We start from the raw sequence: 20190 nt of genomic DNA, 5'->3' as shown, positions 1-20190 counted from the left end.
TTAACTCCGTATATCATCCCACACAGTCATAATTTATCTGAAATGCAAGGGTACTGGGGCATCCTGTTCTTTTCTATCTGGCAGCCCTGTGCGTGCTGGGGCTCGTGTGGCAAATCTGACGCCAGGACCGTGTTTTATCCCCAGCTGCACTGTGCAGACATCTAAGTGGGTTCTCACTGGCAGCCCCCCACCACCAGGCAGCTGTGACCCCCTGTCACACACAGCCCACCACTCCTTCCCATGAGGCCTGGGTCAGGCCGGTGCACTCCAGGTGACCGAGCATAATCTCTCCGGAAGTTAATGTTTACCACTTACAACTTGGGAGCCACCGGTTCACGTGATCTCAGGTTAAAGGTTTTTAAAAAGTTTTCTCTCATTCATTATTGTTGCTGCTCTTTATCAGTGGAGAATTCTTGGCTTTTGTATAAAGTGAAACAATACTGAGTGGAAAGTTTGTTTGTTCTGAGTTTGACTTAAGCCAGAGGGGGTGGGGGAGGAGTCCCTAAACTGTGACAGGGAAGTGGCTTAGGGACATGATGCAAATAGAAAATGTCAGCCAGAATGGCGGGCACCAGTCCAGGCATAGTCTCTCTCCTGGGGGGGGGGGGGGCAGGGTGTGGACATAAATGAGATTCCAGAGCCACAAGCCTTTCTGTAAACCACAGATCCACCCCAGAAAGGGCCTCTCTCCTCCACTACAGGGGCTGCTGGGCAGCAAAGCCTGGCAGGCAGCCGGCTGGGGGCACGGGGCAGCGCCCACCCCCAGGCCTCTGTCCTGCTCCCTGCCCACATATGCTCCACGGGTGGAAGCAGAGAATCCCTGGGAGTTCAGGGACACTCCTCACTCCTGCAGTGCCCCCCAACATCCCTCCCCCTCTCCCCCCACTGATGTTGGGACTGATCTTCAAGGCGTCGGGTTCATGCCTCTGCCCATCTTGCTGTCTGAGAAAGAGCAGGGCAGAGGTGCCACAGGCTGGCGCTTCAGTCCCGCCCTTAACCCACATTTGGGCACCTGACACCCGAGGGCAGGGGACTCAAACGGCTGCCAGCCTGCACTCTCCATCTTCCCAGCCCTCCAGGGCCAGGGGGCCGCTTAGCGCAGGCCCTTTACCTGCTACTCTGGGACCCATGACTGCAGCAGCTGCTGCTTGGGCTCAGATCCATCCTCAGGAGAACTTAAGGGAGCTCATGCTAGGAGAGGGTGTGGAGGCCAGTCTGGACAGGTTCCCCAGAGCCCAGATTCTTTGGCCACGGGCTGGAAGTAATATTTTTTCCTCTCATTTGTGGCCGGCAGTTACCCTGCTCCAGTGTTGCCATTCTCTGTCCCTTGTCTAAAACACACCTCCCTGGTGATCCCAGCACTTGCTCCCACATCGGCCAGGACCCGCACAGTGCATTGGGGGACCTGTATACACCGTCATCTTCATCTGCCAAGGGACTCTGATCGTGGCGGGGGCATCAGACAAGTTGAAGCACTTCCCCTGAGGACATGTCTCAGTGCGAGGGACTGGGGGTCTCTAACTGCAGACCAGCTGGCCAACCACTGGTCAACACTGCTCCAACCTGCCTGCCACTATTATGGGGCGAAGTGGGGCTTCCTTTTCCCCACTAGGGTCTGGGGATAGAGTCCTTACGATATCTCGAGAGAAAGAATTTTCTGAGACTCATATAGGAAATTAAGTGATTTTTATTTGCGTGGAATTATATCCCTGGGTTTCCAAAGTCCCCTTTCTCTTAGTCCAGTCATAGAAGAAGTGTCTGGGGGTTTGGTAAAGCTGGAAGCAAAGCCAGTGTCCAGAGATTCCTCTCCATGTTGGAGCCGGGTCCCTTCCAGCATCAGGCTACCTGCAGTCCATTAGTCCATCGTGTGTGGGGCCTGCATGGCCTTGGGCCACACGGGAGAATGCAGGAGAGCATGTCCCAAGCAACAAGAATCCCAAGGGTCCTGAAAGCACAGGAGAGCACAAGAGCACAAATTCGTTTGTTCAGCCGATTAAATATCCCAGATTTCTGTGTGCTTGCAGTGGGCACACCCATTCTGGCCAGTCATCTCTGTCCCCAGGTGTGATTGACAGCAAGCACCTTTCCTAGTCACCCCAACTTTCCTGGGCATGTTTCTATCTTTCCTTTGTCCAGTCCCCTTCCCCAGTGTTTTACGGGGACATGCCTATGATATCTGGCCTTCCCTTTGCTTCTTTCCTGTTATTAATAACTACGTTAATTATAGTGACATCATTCCTTCCTGAGAGAAAAGGAACCTCTTTGTATTCTTACATAGGAGAAATGGGTGAAAGTCTCTATCTTCTTGTAACTGTTTCCTGTTGTCAAGGTGGGTAGACCTGCCTATCCCAAGACTCTGATGTTCTGCCTGTCTGACAGCAAGGGGGCAGGAGAAGGGAAGGGGAGTCTTTACGTAGGGATTCTGCAAAGTCCAGGTCAGTCTGATGTCACTGGGAGGTGATATCCAAGAGGACGGCACGTTGGACAAGCTGGCATCCTTGTTGTATTCTGGAAATGACAAACTTGATGAGAAGGTTAAAAGTCACTATTCAAAAGTGAGACTTACAGTAACTAAAGTCTGGTGAGAGGTAAAAACCCATGTGATAAAGGGAAGGACTAACTTACAGTATTTCGGATTAGGTTGGAGGAGCGGCTTCCCTGGAGGCAGGTGTGTCTCACCTGTCTGAAGCTCTTTTGTCCACCATTCTTAGCTCAGATTAAGCTAAGGGAACTATCCTAAGATTCTCCCCGTGAGAAACTGTGTACTTTTTCTGTCTGAACTCTTTGGGCAGAAAAGGGAAAGTAATTTCAAGCAAAGCTGATAGACTGTTCATATTTCATTGACTCAGCCATAAGTCTAAGTCACTGAGTCTTATTTTTAGGACATGGTGATGTAGTTGGCTTCTGTAGTGAGGCTTATGTTGTGTGTACAAACAATCAGGCAAAGAAGGACATAGGTATACATTCTGTGAAAACAGAAGAAAACAAAACACAAAGGTTAATGCATACAGTAAGTTATAAACCAGTTGAGAAGATTTTACAAAGTAAGTCTTTTGCTGGAACGAAGGCACACAGTGACAATCTGATAGATTGTCTGCAGTTAGAACATTTCTGGTGATGTCATCAGGTGTTGAGTTTTGGATGGCATACACAGACAACAGCCTTCAAAACAAAACTTTGAAGACAGTTAACTGTATTGAGTCCAATCCTCAAGTGGACAAGGTGATTTTTATTGAAATATAACTTTTCTCTCTAAGATTATTCTCATTTTCAAAGAGTCAGCATTAAGTCCAGTTTTAGTTTGGCCTGATTATTTGAATAAACACAATAAGAATAGGAATTGATTAAATCAATTACACAGGCTTTTTCAAATTTTTTTTGTCGGCATTTTCACAAGCAATCTTTAGATTGACCTTTAGTGAGCAGTCAGCCCTTCAGAGCAGAGAAGCCAAGCCATAGTTGCCATTAGGCTTTGCCTGTAGTATCTATAGGTTTGGTCAAGTCATCAAGTTCTTGAGGTCCCCAAGGATGTCTTGAGGTTTCTTTCTTGTCATTTTTCAGAAAAGCAACCTTTGTTCCTTTTCTGGAAAAATTGTTATGAACTATGTGACCAAGCATGGTATTAGGTCACTTCTGCAAGTGGCTTTTGATTGGCTTTGAGATTCTGTCTCAATTCCTTATGGCTTCTAGTGACATCCAGAATCCATGCGTGTCTCTTTTAGACATGGCATTCCAGTCAGAGTCTTGGCTAATAAGACCACATAGTTTGGAATTGATCTTATTGGATTTATGCAAAGAAATGTATTGTCATGACTCACTTTTTAAGAATTCCCAAATTCTGGAGGGAACAGGTAGGGAGAAAAAAAGCTAAAAGTGAGCAATTAGCATTTTCTAGATTGGCAAACATATTTCATAACTTTTAGAAGCATAGGCTTTTTAATTATTTTTTATTTTATTATTTTTATTAAATCTATTGGGGTGACATTGGTTAATATGAACATATAGGTTTCAAGTGCAGGTTTCTGTGTTACAAGACCTGTATATTGCACTGTGTGCCCACCACCCAAAGTCAAATCTTCTCCCGTCACCATATATTAGGACTCCCTCCACCTCCTTCCCTTTGGCAACCACCACACTGCTGTTTGTGTCCACAAGTTTCCGTTTATATCCCACAGATGAGTGAAATCATATGGTTCTTAGCTTTTTCTGGCTGACTCATTTCACTTAGTGTAATATTCTCCAGGTCCGTCCATGTTGTTGCAAATGGCAGTGTTTCATCCTTTCTCACAGCTGCGTAGTATTCCACTGTGTACATGTCCTACACCTTCTTTATCCAGTCCTCTTTCTTACTGGCAAATACACTGACACTTTAAGAAACATACTTTCATGGAGACAGGTATACAGTAAAACTCATTGTGTTAGTAATTCATAGGTGAACTGAATTAAACTGATTGGTTTAGATAGCTTAGGTTCAGGTAAGATCCATTTTTTTAGAATCTGTGTTCTAACAGACGTCTTAGATAAGAGTCCTCTTAGACCAGGCATTAGCACTTTAAAGGCATAGTCCTTTCTTTGACAAACTTAGGATAAAATTTCTTGTCAGAGTGGGCACTCTAGAGGAATGGAGACTGTATTATTATTGATTTCAGGGAGGAAAAACCTAAAATAAACAATGTTTCATGCTCTTTTCTTAAAAGAAGGCTATTCGATAGCTGAGGGAGGCATGAACGTCTTCAGTGTTCACTAGTTTCCTGTCTCACTGGTCGTGGTGTCCCACAACCTGTCTTTTTTAAACCGACTGGGGGATTAGCATTCACCCACAGTCCAGTATCACCACCACACAAGCTTAGCATGCACTTTGCAGACATTTGTGGGTTTGGGATGCGCAAGTTCATCACTCAGAAAACAGCTTCTTTACTAGCATCCCCCATTTGACCAGTTTTGAGTCTAAGATACTAAGGTCCCTAAACATCTGACTCACTGTGGCTGTTTGTGGTGGTTGGAAGCGGTGCTGCTTCAGAGGCAGTCTCCCCACAGTCCCCCTCCCAGCTAAGGCAGTGTCCTTGCCTGGACCACCCCTTTTCCCTGCCCACCCTTCAGAATGCTGCCCTATTCACACCATTTATTGCAGAGATGTTCACTGCATGTCAGCCCCATTCCATGTTCCATACTGGGTTCAGAGGACGTCACCTCCAACGTTCAAGAAAGTTACAGACAAATTTGTTCAGAAGAACAGGGCAAAGTCGTGTGAAACAGTGGGTAATAGACCTAACCAACTTCTCTGTTGGATGAACAGACATTTGCTACTTAAGGAATATGATGGAGACACGATCCATCTTTTAGACGCTGACATTGGAATCTGGTCAAGGGCTCAGCGGTGGTTGGAAACCCTTAGGTGCATGGCCGGGGAGCTCCATCATGTCACTCCAGGACTGGATGGGTGTGGCCCCCTAGAGTTGGCCTCCAGCTGCTGCAACACCTGGACAGCTCCTCTTGGACCTGAGCGGGAGGCCACTTACCCAAGGTTGCCTGTGAGGTTAAACTTCCCTCCTTAGCTGCCATCCAGGCCACATAAAGAAATAACCTGGAAAGAAGGTGGGAGGGGAAAGGGGAAGATCTCTTGTGAATGCCAGAGGCTGCCCACTTTTCCATGTGCTTTGTAGAAAGGTCCAAATTCTCATGAAGTCTCTGGGTTTTCATGCATCTCGCACCCTGACTAAACATTGTCTCCACAATAGCGATCATCAGGGAGGCCCACGACGTTCACTGCAGGCCACGTGAATGGCAGTGCCGCCCCCCCCCCCATGAAAATCAGTGTGAACTTCAGCAGCCCTGTGGACCTCAGCCCCAGCCCTGCAAATCAGCAGTTCTCAAGGATTGCACCATGGCAGATTTTTAGATTCGTAATAAAATTGGAAAACAGTATAAATGATAGCTAAGACTGACTAAGCGCTTACCATGTGCATACATTTTTGGGGAAACTCTATATGTGAATTCTCCACAACAGACTGTTACCTTTATAATTAGAAAGGTCAAATGTTTTCAAATAAATTAAACCAAAGAAAGTATTATTTGCTTTCCATGCTTCACTTGTTGCCTTCTGTAAAAGGGATGTGTATTTAAAGAAGAAAAAATAGTGATTTGGAGAAAACCTGCCTCCCTAGGGCCGTGGAGCTCAGTGAATTGGAGGAACTGCAGGCAGGTTTGCCGATGGAAGAGGCAGAGGTGGGCCGGGAGGACTTCGAAGGCTGTAGAAAAAGAGTGTGCCCATGGCATAGGGAAACAGCAGGAGCGTTCATTACTGCCAAAAGCACCTCAAGTCAGAGAAAGATGGGGACCCAGGCGCTGGGCTGTGCATCCCCCCTGCTGAGAGCACAGGTCACACTCCCATCAGGCTTTCCTGAGGAGGCCAGTCACCCTGACCTCCTCTCCCTGGAATAAGTGAACCCTTCATCCCAGCGCACTCATTTGTCTGGATGACTGCTCAAGGCTGACCCACCTAGCCCCCCACCAAAGCCTGCAGAGGGCCCTGCGCCCCGCAGCCACTGAGACCTCTGTGTAAGGACCAGCAGTGAGTGTTCCCTGATTCCTTCCAGTGAAATCTCTTCTTCACCCTGGCATTCACCCTGAGGCCCTCCCCAATGCAGCAGCCACGAGAGTGGGCCTGGTACTGGAGAAAGTCATGTGGACAGGACTCAGTGACCTGAGCTGTGGCCTTCAGTCGAGACATGAGTGACCTGGCAGGGAGGAGGCCAGAGGAATACATTCTCAGGTCCCTCCTTCTGCCCTCAGATATCCTGCTTGTAGCTCCATCAGCCAAATAAGTGCTTAGCTGGATACTTACACAAAAAATTTTTTGCTGTTGATGTGAATTATAAATTTAAGTGGTTGTCATGCATTCTTTAAATTTTATTTATTTTTTCCATGTTGTTTTTTTTTTCATTTTTATTGAATTTATTGGGGTGACATTGGTGAATGAAATTATATAGGTTTCAAGTGTATAATTGTGTAACATATCTTCTGTATATTGTGCGTTTATCACCTAAAGTCAAGTCTGGCGTCGTGCATTCTTACTCTCTGAATGTGCACAACCCTAAGCAGAGACTATTCTGCACACACACACTCAGGAGCCCAGGAAGGTGCGGCATCTTGAACGTGATAGGAGGCACAGCCCTCGAGCAGGGATGGGGCCCTTGGTGTACCCCCAGTCACTGCCTGCAGAATGCCAGGCCTATGTCTCTCCTACCTGCCTGTTTCACCAGAATCGTGGTCAACGTGTTTGAATACATACCAACCAGCATAGACTGTATGCTCCAAAAATGCTATTTAAAAACCTAAAAGTACAGCTATTGTGAGCTTATATTTTTAGAAATACTTGTGAGCCAGATGAAATGAAAACTTTTCTTGGTCCATTCCAGCTGGCCAGCATTTTGCTAGGCATAAGCCCACTTTGATCCCCTGCCTCATACCCAGGGATGGGTCTCTTTGTGACCAGTAGCAGCCTTCCGAGGCTATTGACCAGATTTGTGGTTCACTCTTGTGACTGGGCAAACAGACAGTGATCTCAGGTACCGGCACCTTCCTGCCATGCTGCTGAGTTGGGTATGAAGGACTTGGAGTGAATCACAAAAAATCTTTTTTGCTGGGGGTATGTGGTTCAGAATGAGTCACCCCAAGTTGTGCCTCTGCAGTTTGTGGATTGTTTTGAGCTGAAGACAACTTTAGCCCCTTTAAGCTACAGGGAAATTTCTGCCCCTTCCTAAACCACCCAGAAGAACTTGAATTAGGGCATTTCCCATACTAAGAGATTATCAGCCATAACCTCTTTTAATCTGTCTGCAGGATAAACTTCTGTATACTAAACATGCGCTCTTCTTAGTTGCCCTGCAGTGGCCCTTTGAAGCCCGCAGGGCACCTTACCTCATGCCTGGCTCAGGACGCCTTATATACCCGTGTTCCCTTTCTGTCTCTGAACCCTGTGCATGTGGGGTCTCTGACTCTCATGCATGCGGGTCCCCATACAGATGTATGTGTTAAGTTTGGTTATTGTCTCATTAATCTGCCTCGTGTCTGTTTGATTATTGGTCCAGGAATATAATTCACAGGAGGAATATCTCGTAGGGTTCTTTAGAAGGTGTTGAGCGAACGCAGGAATGAGTTCGTGAATGAGACGTGTGTGTTCCGAGGACACTGAGGATGCCCCACTTCTGCCTCGTCATGGCCTCATAAGTTGAGAACCTCCTTGGAAAACACCAGTATTTATAAGGCTAAATAAAGCCCTAGCTGGTTTGGCTCAGTGTTTAGGGCGTCGGCCTGCAGACTGAAGGGTCTCCAGTTTGATTCTGGCCAAGGGCACGTACCTCAGTTGCAGGCTTGGCCCTGGCAGTCGAGGTGCGTGCAGGAGGCAACCGATTGATGTGTCTCTCTCACATCGATGTTCCTCTCTCTCTCTCCCCCCCTTCCACTCCCTCTGAAAAGCAATGGAAAAAATATCCTTGCGTGATGATTAAAAAAATAAGAACAAATAAAAAAAATTAAAGGCTAAATTTAAAAAAAATCACTGTTCTGTTTTGCAGCTCTTGCTGAGGTGAGGGGAGAAACCACGCCCAGCCTGCCATTCCCAGGAGGCCTCGCCCACCCTGACCCGGTGCCCTCCTCCTTCCCTCTCACCCTTGGGGCCCAGCCCTTGGTGGTGGGGTCACCAGCCCCGCCTGGAAGACCCGGCAGAGGAAACGCAGCCCTTCCCAGCGCGAGGCGGGCCAGGTCCAAGCGCCTGCCACCTCTTGCTTTTAATCACACTGTTGGCCACATAATGCTCTCCGAACACAAAGACGTCAAGTTCAATTGCTCCATCAGTATACCTAACACGTACCAGGACATCCATATTTCTTGGTGGAAAGATGGGAAGGAACTGCTTGGGGCACATCATGCAGTTACTCACTTCTACCCCGTTGATGAAGCGACAGCAGTGATCGCATCCTTCAGGTACGTGTTCCCTCTTTCTGTGTAAGTGTTTGTGACGCTGTTGACAGTTCAGAAGCAAATGCATCCTCAACACAAAACAGTATTTTGTTTTCTACATTTGCAGCTCCACAGGTGCATTCAGAATGTAGATTGATATCCGACAGCCTGCATGGTGGGTCTCTTTCCAATTGATTGTAGCCCCACTGGAATATCATTAGCTCTCAGGTCTGGTGTAGGGGTGACAGCTCTCCAGCTGCTCCTCGCAGGTCACGCATCCCAGGGGGGCACCTGCCATCAGGGTGAGGGACAGGTAAGCAGCTCTCAGCAGAACGGGAGCTGGTGCTCCTGTGGCCAGTAGGCCCCCCAGACCTAGTGATCTGTGATTTGTGGCGAAGGGAATGTTTTTGTGGTTTGTTTTCTGTGCGGTTGAGGGACTTTTGATGGTTCCCATCACTAAAGCTGGGAGGACTTTGCTTTCTTAGTCCATTTTTTTGTGTGAAGATGTGAAGTGGTCAGTTTGTATCCCTGTGGGCTCCTTGTGCCCCGAGCAGCTGGTGTTTGACATCCCCCTGCCCACAGCTGCCCTGGGGGGGCCTGACGCCTGCTGTTTCTGATGGCCCCGAAATGGAATTATACATGAGAAAGCAGCAAAACATCTAGAAAATAAGGACAGCCCTGGCTGGTTTGGCTCAGTGGTTAGAGCATCAGCCTGCAGACTGAAGTGTCCTGGGTTTGATCTTGGCCAAGGGCACCTTCCTTGGTTGCAGGATCCATCCCCGGCGGTGGTGACAACCAATGGATGTGCCTCTCTCACATGGATGTGTCTCTCTCTCTGTCTCTCTCTCCCACTCTCTCTGAAAAGCAATGGAAAAAATGTCTTCGGGCGAGGATTAAGATAAGATGATAAGATAAAATAAAATAATAAAATAAGGAAATAGTTTTTTTAAGCCAAACCATCAACTGGAAAAGTTACCATTAGTCATAGATCACTGACACTCTGTGACTTGCTTCGTACTCAGAAGACTTTCTTTCAGCTCCATTTATACAAGGCTTTGCACGAGGGAGACCCGTGGCCTGCCACCAGCACCATTTGATCTGTGACAGGTACAAATAGGACGCCTATCAGTGCATCATTGTGTTTATTGAAAAAATTTTTTTTAATTTTTCTTATTATGGTAGCATGTACATAAATAAAATTTACCATTTTAGCCCTTTCTGCGTGTATAGTTCAGTGGCATTAAGTACATTCACATTGCGGTGCAGCCATCACCACCGTCATCTCCAGAACTTTTCCACCATCCCAAACAGAAACTTCTTGGCTGTGAAACACTAACTCTCCTTTTTCTCCCCCAGCTCATGGTAACCTCTATTCCATGCTCTCTATTTCTCTACTCTAGGGACCTCATAGAAGTGGAAATGTACGTTTCTCCTTTATGTATTTCTTTTAAGAAGGCTCTAGAGCTTAGCTGCTACGTATGAGCCATTTTTGAGCAGGCCAGCCCAGTTGGGACAGATCCCAGGGACAGAGAGGCTGTGTGTCCCTTTAGGATGTCCTGGGGCCAGCCCAAGCGAGGCTGCCCTGGTGTGACGGGCTCTGCACCTGCTGGCCCTGTGGTCTGTCCAGGTGGTTCCTGTCTAGACCGTGGCCGATCTCTAGGGCTCCTGTGGTTCTGCCTGGTTCAAGTGTTTGTACTTGACCAAACTCTCATGGGATGTGTATACCTTTTTTAAAGCAGTGCGTACATGTGGTAGATTATTTCAGCTCTTTAAAATTTCCTCCAGCCCCCAACTCTTTGCCAGTGGGGAGCTGAGGTCAATCATTTCTCGAGCATCTTTCCAGAGTTACTCAGAGCTTGGGTTGTGTGTGTGTGCCAGGCCCCAGAGTGTGTTAATCTAGTAGAGTATTACTCACAACTGTGGTGAATCAGAACCCTCAGCTCACGTTATTGGGGCTATAAAAATGCTATTTTCAGCTGAATCATGTCATAGACGGTAATCACCTTTATTTCTTGGCAGTTTTATTTGCCTGAAATTAATATTGTTTCCTTGCTTCTTGTTAGTTTAATTTTCTAAGTGTCAGTTACTCATTCTTCTCGAAACTAGAAAATAGGCATTTCTTTTCAAAGTGACAAAATTATCAGCTCTTTTTCCTTGGTGACTCCTTTCCTAGAGCCACCCCCTTTCCTGCTTTGGCCTGGGGTCCAGCCGAGTCATCTTTGTGCTCCTCCCGGGGACCCTCACTCCTCTGACTCCCAGCCCCTGCTCTGCTCCCAGGAGCCCAGGCCGCTTCTTGGTTTTCACTCCCTCACTTCGCATTAAGCCCATCTTCCACTGGCCTCTGGGGACTTGCATCTTTGAAAATGCCATTTTTTTCCCTACCCTCACCCTGAGGTAGTTTGGCCGGATACAGAATTGAAAAGGAAAATAATTTCCTGTTGTCACTTGAAAGTCATTGGTGTACTTCCTCTTTGCTCCCAGATTTGTTCTTGGCAGTCCAGTGCCGTTCTGATTCATACAAGAACAACCTGCTCTTCTTTCCTCTGGAAGCTTTGGGGTTTCCACTTTATCTCAGAGTTGTGACCTCCCCTGGGGAAGCCTCTGAGTGGGTGTCTTCTCTCCCACGGTGCTGCCCACCGAGGGGCCTGGTGAGGGAAGACCCATATCTCCAGGACTGGTCATTTTCTTGAATCCTGCTCCCCTTCTGCATTTTTTCTGGAACTGTTCCTCAGGTGTTGGAATGCTTAGATTGCTTTTCTGAACTCAGGGCCTTTCCCGTTGAGCCCGCATGGAGGCTTGCCTGCTGTTTCTGCTAGGGACAGGGAGGGCCTCGGGGACACCACTCCTCCTTGTCTCCAGCCCACCATACCCTGCCTTCAGCATGGGAGCCTTTCCTTGGATGTCTAGAAATAACACACAGAATTATTTGTGAAAATCTGTCCTGTGCTGTAGGTACAGTGGATGTGGACTTGCTAATAATTAATGCCAGCACACGGCCCTTCTCCTCAGACCACTGCTAAGCTCTTCTTGGCATGAATGTGTCAACTTAAGAAACGTCCTGTAGAGAATTTTTTTTACTTTAAATAATTTTTTATTTTTCAATTACAGTTAATGTACAGTATTATATAAGTTTCAGGTCTACAACCCAGTGATTAGACATTATATAACATACTAAGTGATGACCCTGATAAATCTAGTACCCATCTGACACCATAGTTATTACAATATTATTGACTATATTCCCTGTGCTGTATTTACATCCCCATGGCTATTCTGCATCTGCCTCAAGCTGCCTCCCTGGGGCCCTGCCCTGTATCCCTCTCTGGTTGTTACCTTCTCCCTGGTCGTGGCTCCTTGAGTCATCTGGCAAGCCTGTTGCAACACTGTGGTCCCAGAGCCAGAGCCAGAGCCAGAGCCAGGTCTTCAAAGGCACGGGTGTCCTCAGCCTGTCAGATCTTGTCATCCACTCTGTGGAACCCGGGCCTTCTTTGAAAAAAGTGACACCTCTTCTAAAGTGAACTTGTGAACTGTGTGGAAGGGGCTCCCTCTGCAGTAGCTGTGACTTTGGTTTTCCTTGGAAATGCAAAGAAGATTAGACTGACAGGTCAGCTGGGCAGAGTTTTCAGGAGCCGCTGAAACCACGGTGCACGTTCAGCCCATTATTCCTCTCAGTGGGCAGGACACCACTCCAGACACACGCTTCTCTCCCTCTTTCTTCAGCCCTTTCTGTCACCGTGACATCCAGGGAGATGACCAGGGGAGGGTCAGCCCCTTGTTTGGAGATATTTGTCCTGTGAGGTCTCTTTCCGTCTTTTCTTATTTTCCTGGTGACCTCTAGACAGTGTGACATTCAGCTCCTGCCCCAAAGCATGGAGAGATCTGGCCTTGCCTTGATCCTGGGTCCTCCCAGGTCCAATGTTCATAAATCGCAGTGAAGGGAAAGGGGAAGACAGTATTCTAAGTCAGTGGGGTCCCACTCAGATTGGCATGTCAGGAAATGCAGCTGACAAGTGACAGTCACACGCCTAGCTCCTGGGAGCAATGTGGAAGTGATGTTAACCCCAGTGTTATGTAGTTCCTGCTTGGAAACCCACTGGAAAGGTGGAAAGCAGGATTCTCAGCCTCTTAGAGCCAAAGCCAGCTTTTAATATCAGATATTTTATAACATATATTGTCCAAATGTAATACAAAGAAACCAAAAGAAAGGTGATTTATAATAAAACAATATGAATGGGAACCTGTTAATGTGGGGAGTGGCCACACCGGGTATGCAGAGACTTGCACCTTGACCCCCCACATGCCAGCTGCAGACACAGCCTTGATGTCAGTGACCCTTTTTCCAAATGGTGGCCTAGTCCCTGCAAAGTTCCAGATAGGACACAGGGCCATTGCTGCTCCCTCACCCCCCCCCCCCCCCCCATTTTCGTGGTTATTGCAGTCCTGGGAGATCAGGTGGAGATAAAGTTAAAACCGGCAAAATATGTTGTGTGTATGTAAAATGGAATGAGTTCTGGTCTCAGAAGGTCATTTGGGATATGGAACAGTTGCCTCTGGCCCCTAAAAACCACGTGCCTCCTGGTATAGCGACCACCCAAAATAACCCTCTAAATTTGCAAAATGCCTTGAGGGGCCAGCACTCCAATATAGAGTCTCCTATAGAAGTCAAGACAAGTAACAGCATAGGGATTCGTCAGAGTAATTTGTTTTAAAGAATCGGCCAATGTGGCTGTGGGTGCTGCTAAATCTGAAATCTGCAGGGTGTCAGCTGGATTCCCAGGGAAGAGCTGACATTGCAGCCTTGGGTCTCAAGGCAGTTTGGAGGCAGAATTCCTCTTCCTCGGACAACCTCAGGGTTTGCTCATAGGCCTTCAATAGACTGGATGAGCCCACCCACGTTATGGGGGGTCATCTGCTTTAATCTGAGCCAACTGATTTAAATTTAATCTCATCTGAAAAGTACCTTTCCAGGAGCATCTAACGTGGTATTAGATCAAATATCTGGACACCGTGACCTAGCCATGTCGATCTGTGAGATTAGCATCACAGCATATGACAAAGAAGTTGAAGAATGTTCTGTTTCTGTAGTAGGAGCTCGAAGGGCAGCACCTTAAACGTCTCCCTGTGTTTTCTCTGAAGCATAATGAGTGTGCAGCGTTCGGACAGCGGGGCGTATAGCTGTAAGACGAAAATAAACAATGAAGAGATTGTGTCTGACCCCATCTACGTCGAGGTACAAGGTAAGTGCGGAGGCCACAGAGGGGCTGGTATTGACTGCTCTGCATATAACACTCTGTAGTTCCACAGGCCCTTTCATAACTCCGTGTGCAAACCTTGCGGATCCATAGGCACTGAGATTTGATAAGCCAGTCTTCTTTTAGCCTTTAGGTAATAATGAATTGAATGCACTTCTTAAAGTTTTAGCTCCATCCCAGGCACTGGGACTGAGATGAGAGATGATTGACTTTCTTGTCATGAGGTTATTTACAATTAAAAAGTTGACTTTTTTTTAGGCAGCAAATGTATTCCATTACCTGGCTCTCAGTGCTGGCACCAGGCACCACTCACTTGGTGAGGTGGCAATTTGCTTGTCTTTTCCTGTCTTGGGTACGTGGGTGGGGAGACCAGGCAGGGTGAGCGGTTTTCTTGGACAGGGTCAGCAGCTTGGTCTGAGACTCCTTTCAGCGCCCTGGGATTTGTCAGGTGTTTGGTTCAGTGCAGTTCCATGACATGGCATGAGATGGTTCAGTGGGGTGAGAAGTGAGACATGAGATGAGGAGAAGGCAGCCTCTGCCCTGGAGGAACTTGAACTCCACTGGGGCGTGTGCGCTGAGACCCAGGTGAGCCAGGCCTGCTGAGCCCAGGTCCCCGGGTCTCCGGGTTTGTGTGCCTGCTTCTGCAGTGGCAGGGCCTGTCAAGAAGGGTTTCAAGGAGGAAGCATCTTTATTGTCATCACCCCAGTGGTGGCTCCCCACCACCCAGGTGCTGCCCTCCGGGGTCCCTGCATCCTAGCTCTTTGAGGTTTCCTTCAGCAGACCCTCGGAACGCTTTTCTTTCCTTCTTTCTCCTGACCCCCCTCAGCACAGGCTGTGGAGCAGGTGATTTAGCATTGCAGGGACGTTCAGACTGGAAACATCTTCCACTAAAAGGCTCCTCGGCCACCCATTCTTTTGCAAACACGAGACTGATTCCCCCTAATGCTGCAGGAGGCCTGAGGGTAGCAGGCCCTCAGGAGTTTCTCTTTTACAGCTTTGTACTTGGGCCATGCCATACTAGACAGCATGGGGGCGTTCAGCATCGGGGAGTTCAACATTTGCTGTTTATCTGGTAAAAATATTCAGAGGACATTTTACTTGTCTGAATCTCAGAAAAATGCCCAGGGCAGGGACACATTAGATCCAAATGGAATTTTTGCAAAACTCTGAAACAGGAAAAGTGTTTTCCATATGCCACTCCCGCATCGTTCTTGTCGGGACCAGGCCTGTGAGTTCGCAGACCCCAAAGAACACAGTGTAAATGTGTGTTCAGATAGTTAGCTTCAGCTGGTAAATTTTGGCACATGCCCAAATAAGTGAGCTATTTGGGTTCCTCCAAGACATTCTGAAGTGTCCTTCCTTATGGCCTTGGCCCTAGAATTACAGTTGGAGGTCTTGGCTATGACCGTAACTGTGTCCAAACTGTTTTCATGAGACTGTGCCTTGAAAGGCGTTGAGCTCTCTCCTCGTGCACAGATTTTAAAATTCACACCACCCATCTCAAAGCCTCACACACAGTAGATTGTCCTGAAAAGCAGGCAGACCCGTTGCGTGGCTTTCCTGTTTGTTTTGCTGAGGAATATTGAAAACCTGCCAACCTGCCCGGGAGTCTGAGCAACGCCTGATTTCTCACCGGCCAGGCCTCTCCTCTGTTACAACCAGTTCTGAGTCACCATAACAACCCCTTTGGGAAAGTGTCCTAGAAAGTGAGCTGGAGCTAGACTAGGGAATGAGTCTGTTTTCTTTCTTACCCACCTTTCAGGGAGAACTGGCATTTCAGACCTGAGAATGGTATAGAAAGAAATCTCCTGTAGCTAAGTTCTGGTAGTTTCCATTCCCCTAGGGCTCTGCCTTTGTTTGTTGGTTTGAAACAGTCCTTCCCTTCACTGTTCCTTGGCAGGACTTCCCTACTTTACCAGGCAGCCCGAGAGCATGAATGTCACCAGAAACACTGCCTTCAACCTCACCTGTCAGGCCGTGGGCCCGCCCGAGCCCGTCAGCATCTCCTGGGTTCAGAACGGCAGCCACGTGAATGGAAGGACAGAAAAATCTCCGTCTGTGCTAACTGTCCCTGGTGAGTCTGTACCGGTGTTTTTATTTCTTCCCTAGTAGTGGAAGGGAGCAAAGATTTGCTGAGGTCAGGGCTGGGAAGCTGTGGCCTCGCTGGCCCAGCAGGCCTGGCACTTCAGGAACCAGCGATGTAAAGACCTCAGTGAGGTTTGCCAGCAAGGCAAAAACGCATGGGTCGTGGGCAGAGTGAGTCATCGTGGGATTGTGACTTCATTGCGGGTCGGTGGGAATCTTGATTTCCATCTGAATGGAAGTGTCCCGACTTTGTTCCCATTGCTCTGACCATGTTCCAGAGTCAGCACCATTGATGTTCCTGTGCCTCAAAAGCCACCGGGCTCCTGTTTGCTCCTTCCATGGCCTCTTTCAGCAACATCTGGCCAGGGTACCACCCATGTGGGGGAGGAAGAACCTTTCCTCTTCCTCACGGTTCTTTCTCCTGGTCTGATAATCACATCGTCAAATAGTCATGAGGCTGATTAGCAAGAGAAAAATCACCAAGCTTAATACATACATATGTATGGGAACCCTGCATGCATGGGAGAGCCAGAGACCCCCCACATGCACGGGGTTCAGAGACAGAAAGGGAACACGGGTATATAAGGCATCCTGAGCTGGGGAAGAGGTAAGGTACCCTGCCGGCTTCGAAGGGCCATTGCAGGGAGAGCCAGGTGTTCAGTAAAGAGAAGTCTGTCCTGGCATATAGAAAAGTCAAAAGGGGTTATCTCTGATCGTCTCCTCTTATGGGCAAGGCCCCTAATTCAAGTTTTCTAGGTAGGGAAGGGAGGGGCAGAAGTTTCTTTTGAGCCCACTGCTAAGGTTGCCTTTAGCTCAGAACAATCCGCCTGCCCCAGCGGCACACCTAGGGGTGACTTGTTCTGAACCCCACGTCCCCTAATCCTTCCTTTCTTCATGCATTCGGGACTTCTGTGTGTAGAGGGTGTTCTGGGCACTGAGGATGCGGTGGTGGCTCCTGGAAACTGTCTTTCTGCCTCTTCGCACTTCACCGCTTCTTCTCTGCCTGTGGCAGGATTTCTGCAAGTGTGGCGCCCTAGCGCTCAGTCCTGGACCCTCTTCTGTTCCCTCTGAGACATGTTCCCGGGAGAGCTCCCCTGGGCCCCTGGCTGCAGCACCATCTGTGTGATGTTGACCTCACACTTTGCTTCCCAGCCCAGATCTCGCTCCTGAGCTTCAGGCTCCTGTAGCCAACTGTCTCCTTGGCATTTCCACTTGCTGGGTGTGTAGGCATCTTAAAATGAAAATCTCGATCTTCTCCCAGACTTGTTCCACTCTGATTTCTCATCTTAGTGATACCACCATTTGCCTGTCCTTCCTTTCTCTCATTTTTCACCTGAGTGCATCAGCAAGTTCCGTCAGTTTTCCTTCTACAGGACATCCCAAATCTGCCTTTTCTTTGTCCCTGCTGCAGTGTCCTGGTCCATGTCACCGCCAGCCCTTGCCAACACCACTGCAGTAGCTTCCTAGCTGGTCTTGTTGCTTTCAGTCTTGTCCTCACACTAATCCTTCCTCTTCATGGTGGATCATATCACTTGCCTGCTGGAACCCTTCGGTGACTTCCTGTTGTCTTAGACTGTCACTCAGTGTCCTTCCTGCCTCCACCCAACTCTCCAACCCAACCCCATCCCACTCTTCTCTGCTTGCTAACCACCAGTCACACTGGTTGTCTTTCATTTCCTCAGACACAGCAATCTCCTTCCTGCCTCAGGACCTTTGCACTCCCTTTTTGTCTGCTTACAGTGTTCTTCCATCTGCCCTTTGTTCCATGACACAACTCAAATATCGCTTCTTCTGTGAAGCCTTCCTTGGTCACTCTTAACTATTTTAGGTTTTTGTCACCCTTTTTTTGGACTCCCAATCATGAATTCTTGTGTGCTTCTTTATTGCTCTTGTAAGTCTATAATGACCCTGTTTATTTATGATGTCTTCTTAGAGAATATGTACTCAGTAAGGACAAGGTCTTGGTCTCTCCCAAGGTAGTGCCTGACCCATAGAAGTAGTCACTAAGTATTTATGTCAAGAATGGATCAGCAAGTGGACACCAGTCCCTAGGTGTTGTCTCTGAATCACTTTTCTAACTCCTGACTCTGCCAGGAGTATTAGGGTTTCCTCTGCCTTCAAAACTCAGTTTTCTTTGAGTTTCTCCAAGGAATTGATCATCAGTGACATCTTTCTTCAAAATCAATTTTAAAAAATACACACCATCCCCTCTAGGATGGCTGTTCTAAAGTACCATAAAGGAACATTTTTTTTACTCAGGTAAAATCGACCTACAAGTGCATGAAATGCATAGAACTTAAGTGCACAACTCAATGAGTTTGGTAAGTGTAGACATCCCTGTAACCACCAAGTCAGTCAAGATAGAGAAGGGCTGACACCTCAGAAGGCTCCCTCAGTCCCCGCCTCCCACAGGCAACACTGTTCTGATGACAGAACAGTGTTGCCTGGTCTCGTACTATAAATAAATGGAATCATAAAGTATGTATTCTTTTGTGTCAGACTTCTTTGGTTCAATGTGGTGTGTTAAGAGATTCATCCATGTTGTGTCAGTAGTGGGTTATTTTTTTAATATATTTTTATTGATTTTAGAGAGAGAGGAAGGGAGAGGGAGAGACAGAGAGAAACATTGATGTGAGAGAGAAACATCGATTGGCTGCCTCCTGCATGCACCCTGATCAGGGACCGAACCCACAGCCTGGGTATGTGCCCTGTCCGGGAACTGAACTGGCAACCTTTTGGTGCACCGGTTTCCGCTCAGCCAGCTGAGCCGCTCCAGCCGGGCAGCAGGGCATTATTTGTTAGTCACCGACAGTGCTCCATTGTATGAAGGTGTTACCTTGTGTTAACCATTTGTTGAACATTTGGCATGTTTATGGCTGTTGGCTATTGTGAATAAAGCAGCTATGAATATTTATGTGCAAGTCTCTTAGGGGACATATTTTTATTTCCCTGGGGTAAATATCTGGGAGAGCACCGGCTGAGTCATACATAGGCGTATGTTTAACTTCTAAAGAAACCAGGACTGTGTTCCAAAGGGGCTGTACCGAGGTGCATTGCCCACAGCAGTGGAGGAGCATTCCGGTTGCTCCATGCACACCTCCCCAACACTGATGGGATTCATTTTTTTAATTTTAGACATTCTCATGGATGTTAAAGGGTAGATGATTGTGGTTTTAATTTGCACTTCATTCCTCTGATGTCTAATTTTGGATTAGATTTCATAAAGATTTTTGGTGAAGTGTCACTTCGGGTCTTTTGCCTATTTCCATTTAAGCCTTAGAATCAGCTTGACATTGTTTACAAAAATTCTGCTGTGATTGTATTTGCAATTGTATTGAATTTATAGATCAATTTAGGGGGGGAGAACGTTTTACTAATATTAAGACTTCCAATTTATAGACACAGTCTGTCCATTTATCTAGGTCGTCTTTAAATTTAGTTAATGATTTTTGCATTGATGTTTTTTGTTTCACCCGCAATCTGGGGTAACACGGACTGATGGACTGTTGTTCACTTCTGATGCTGACTCAGAGTGAGCGAAGACTTCACAGGTGAGGGGTGGAGTCCTCCACGAGACTGCCCTAGCTTCACATGCCAGCCACAAGTCCGGGGTGGCAGTGGTGTCCCCAGGCCACCTGCACTTTTACTGATGGGCTATAAATGTGGTGATTCCCATGACCACCTCCAATTGTGTAATTTGCTAGAACAGCCCAGAGAACTCAGGAAAGTGCTAAACTAAACCATTACAGTTTTGTTATATAGGCTGCACATAGGGTGAGGTCTGGAGGGTCCCGAGCATAGAGCTTCCCTGCTCTCTCCTCATGGAACGAAGGTGTGTCACTCTCCCGCACATCTGTGCGCTCACCGAATGGGAAACTGTCCAGAGGTTCAT

The 20190-nt window shown here is 47.6% G+C and overlaps 1 protein-coding gene across 1 annotated transcript in view; it reads left to right on the top strand.

Annotated features, from left to right (window-relative positions):
• MERTK (MER proto-oncogene, tyrosine kinase) overlaps positions 1 to 20190 on the top strand; it is a 92028-nt gene that overhangs the window by 14303 nt on the left and 57535 nt on the right. The window contains exons 2-4 of the mRNA XM_087823691.1: positions 8577 to 8985; positions 14098 to 14198; positions 16114 to 16287. Coding sequence (XP_087679817.1) covers positions 8577 to 8985; positions 14098 to 14198; positions 16114 to 16287 — 684 coding nt within the window. The remainder of the gene's footprint in view (positions 1 to 8576; positions 8986 to 14097; positions 14199 to 16113; positions 16288 to 20190) is intronic.

The sequence above is a fragment of the Miniopterus natalensis genome, chromosome 13 (assembly GCF_054644295.1).
Source record: "Miniopterus natalensis isolate mMinNat1 chromosome 13, mMinNat1.hap1, whole genome shotgun sequence".
NCBI lineage: Eukaryota > Metazoa > Chordata > Mammalia > Chiroptera > Miniopteridae > Miniopterus > Miniopterus natalensis.
Note: the sequence above shows the minus strand (reverse complement) of the source record. Positions and strands in the feature narration are given on the sequence as shown.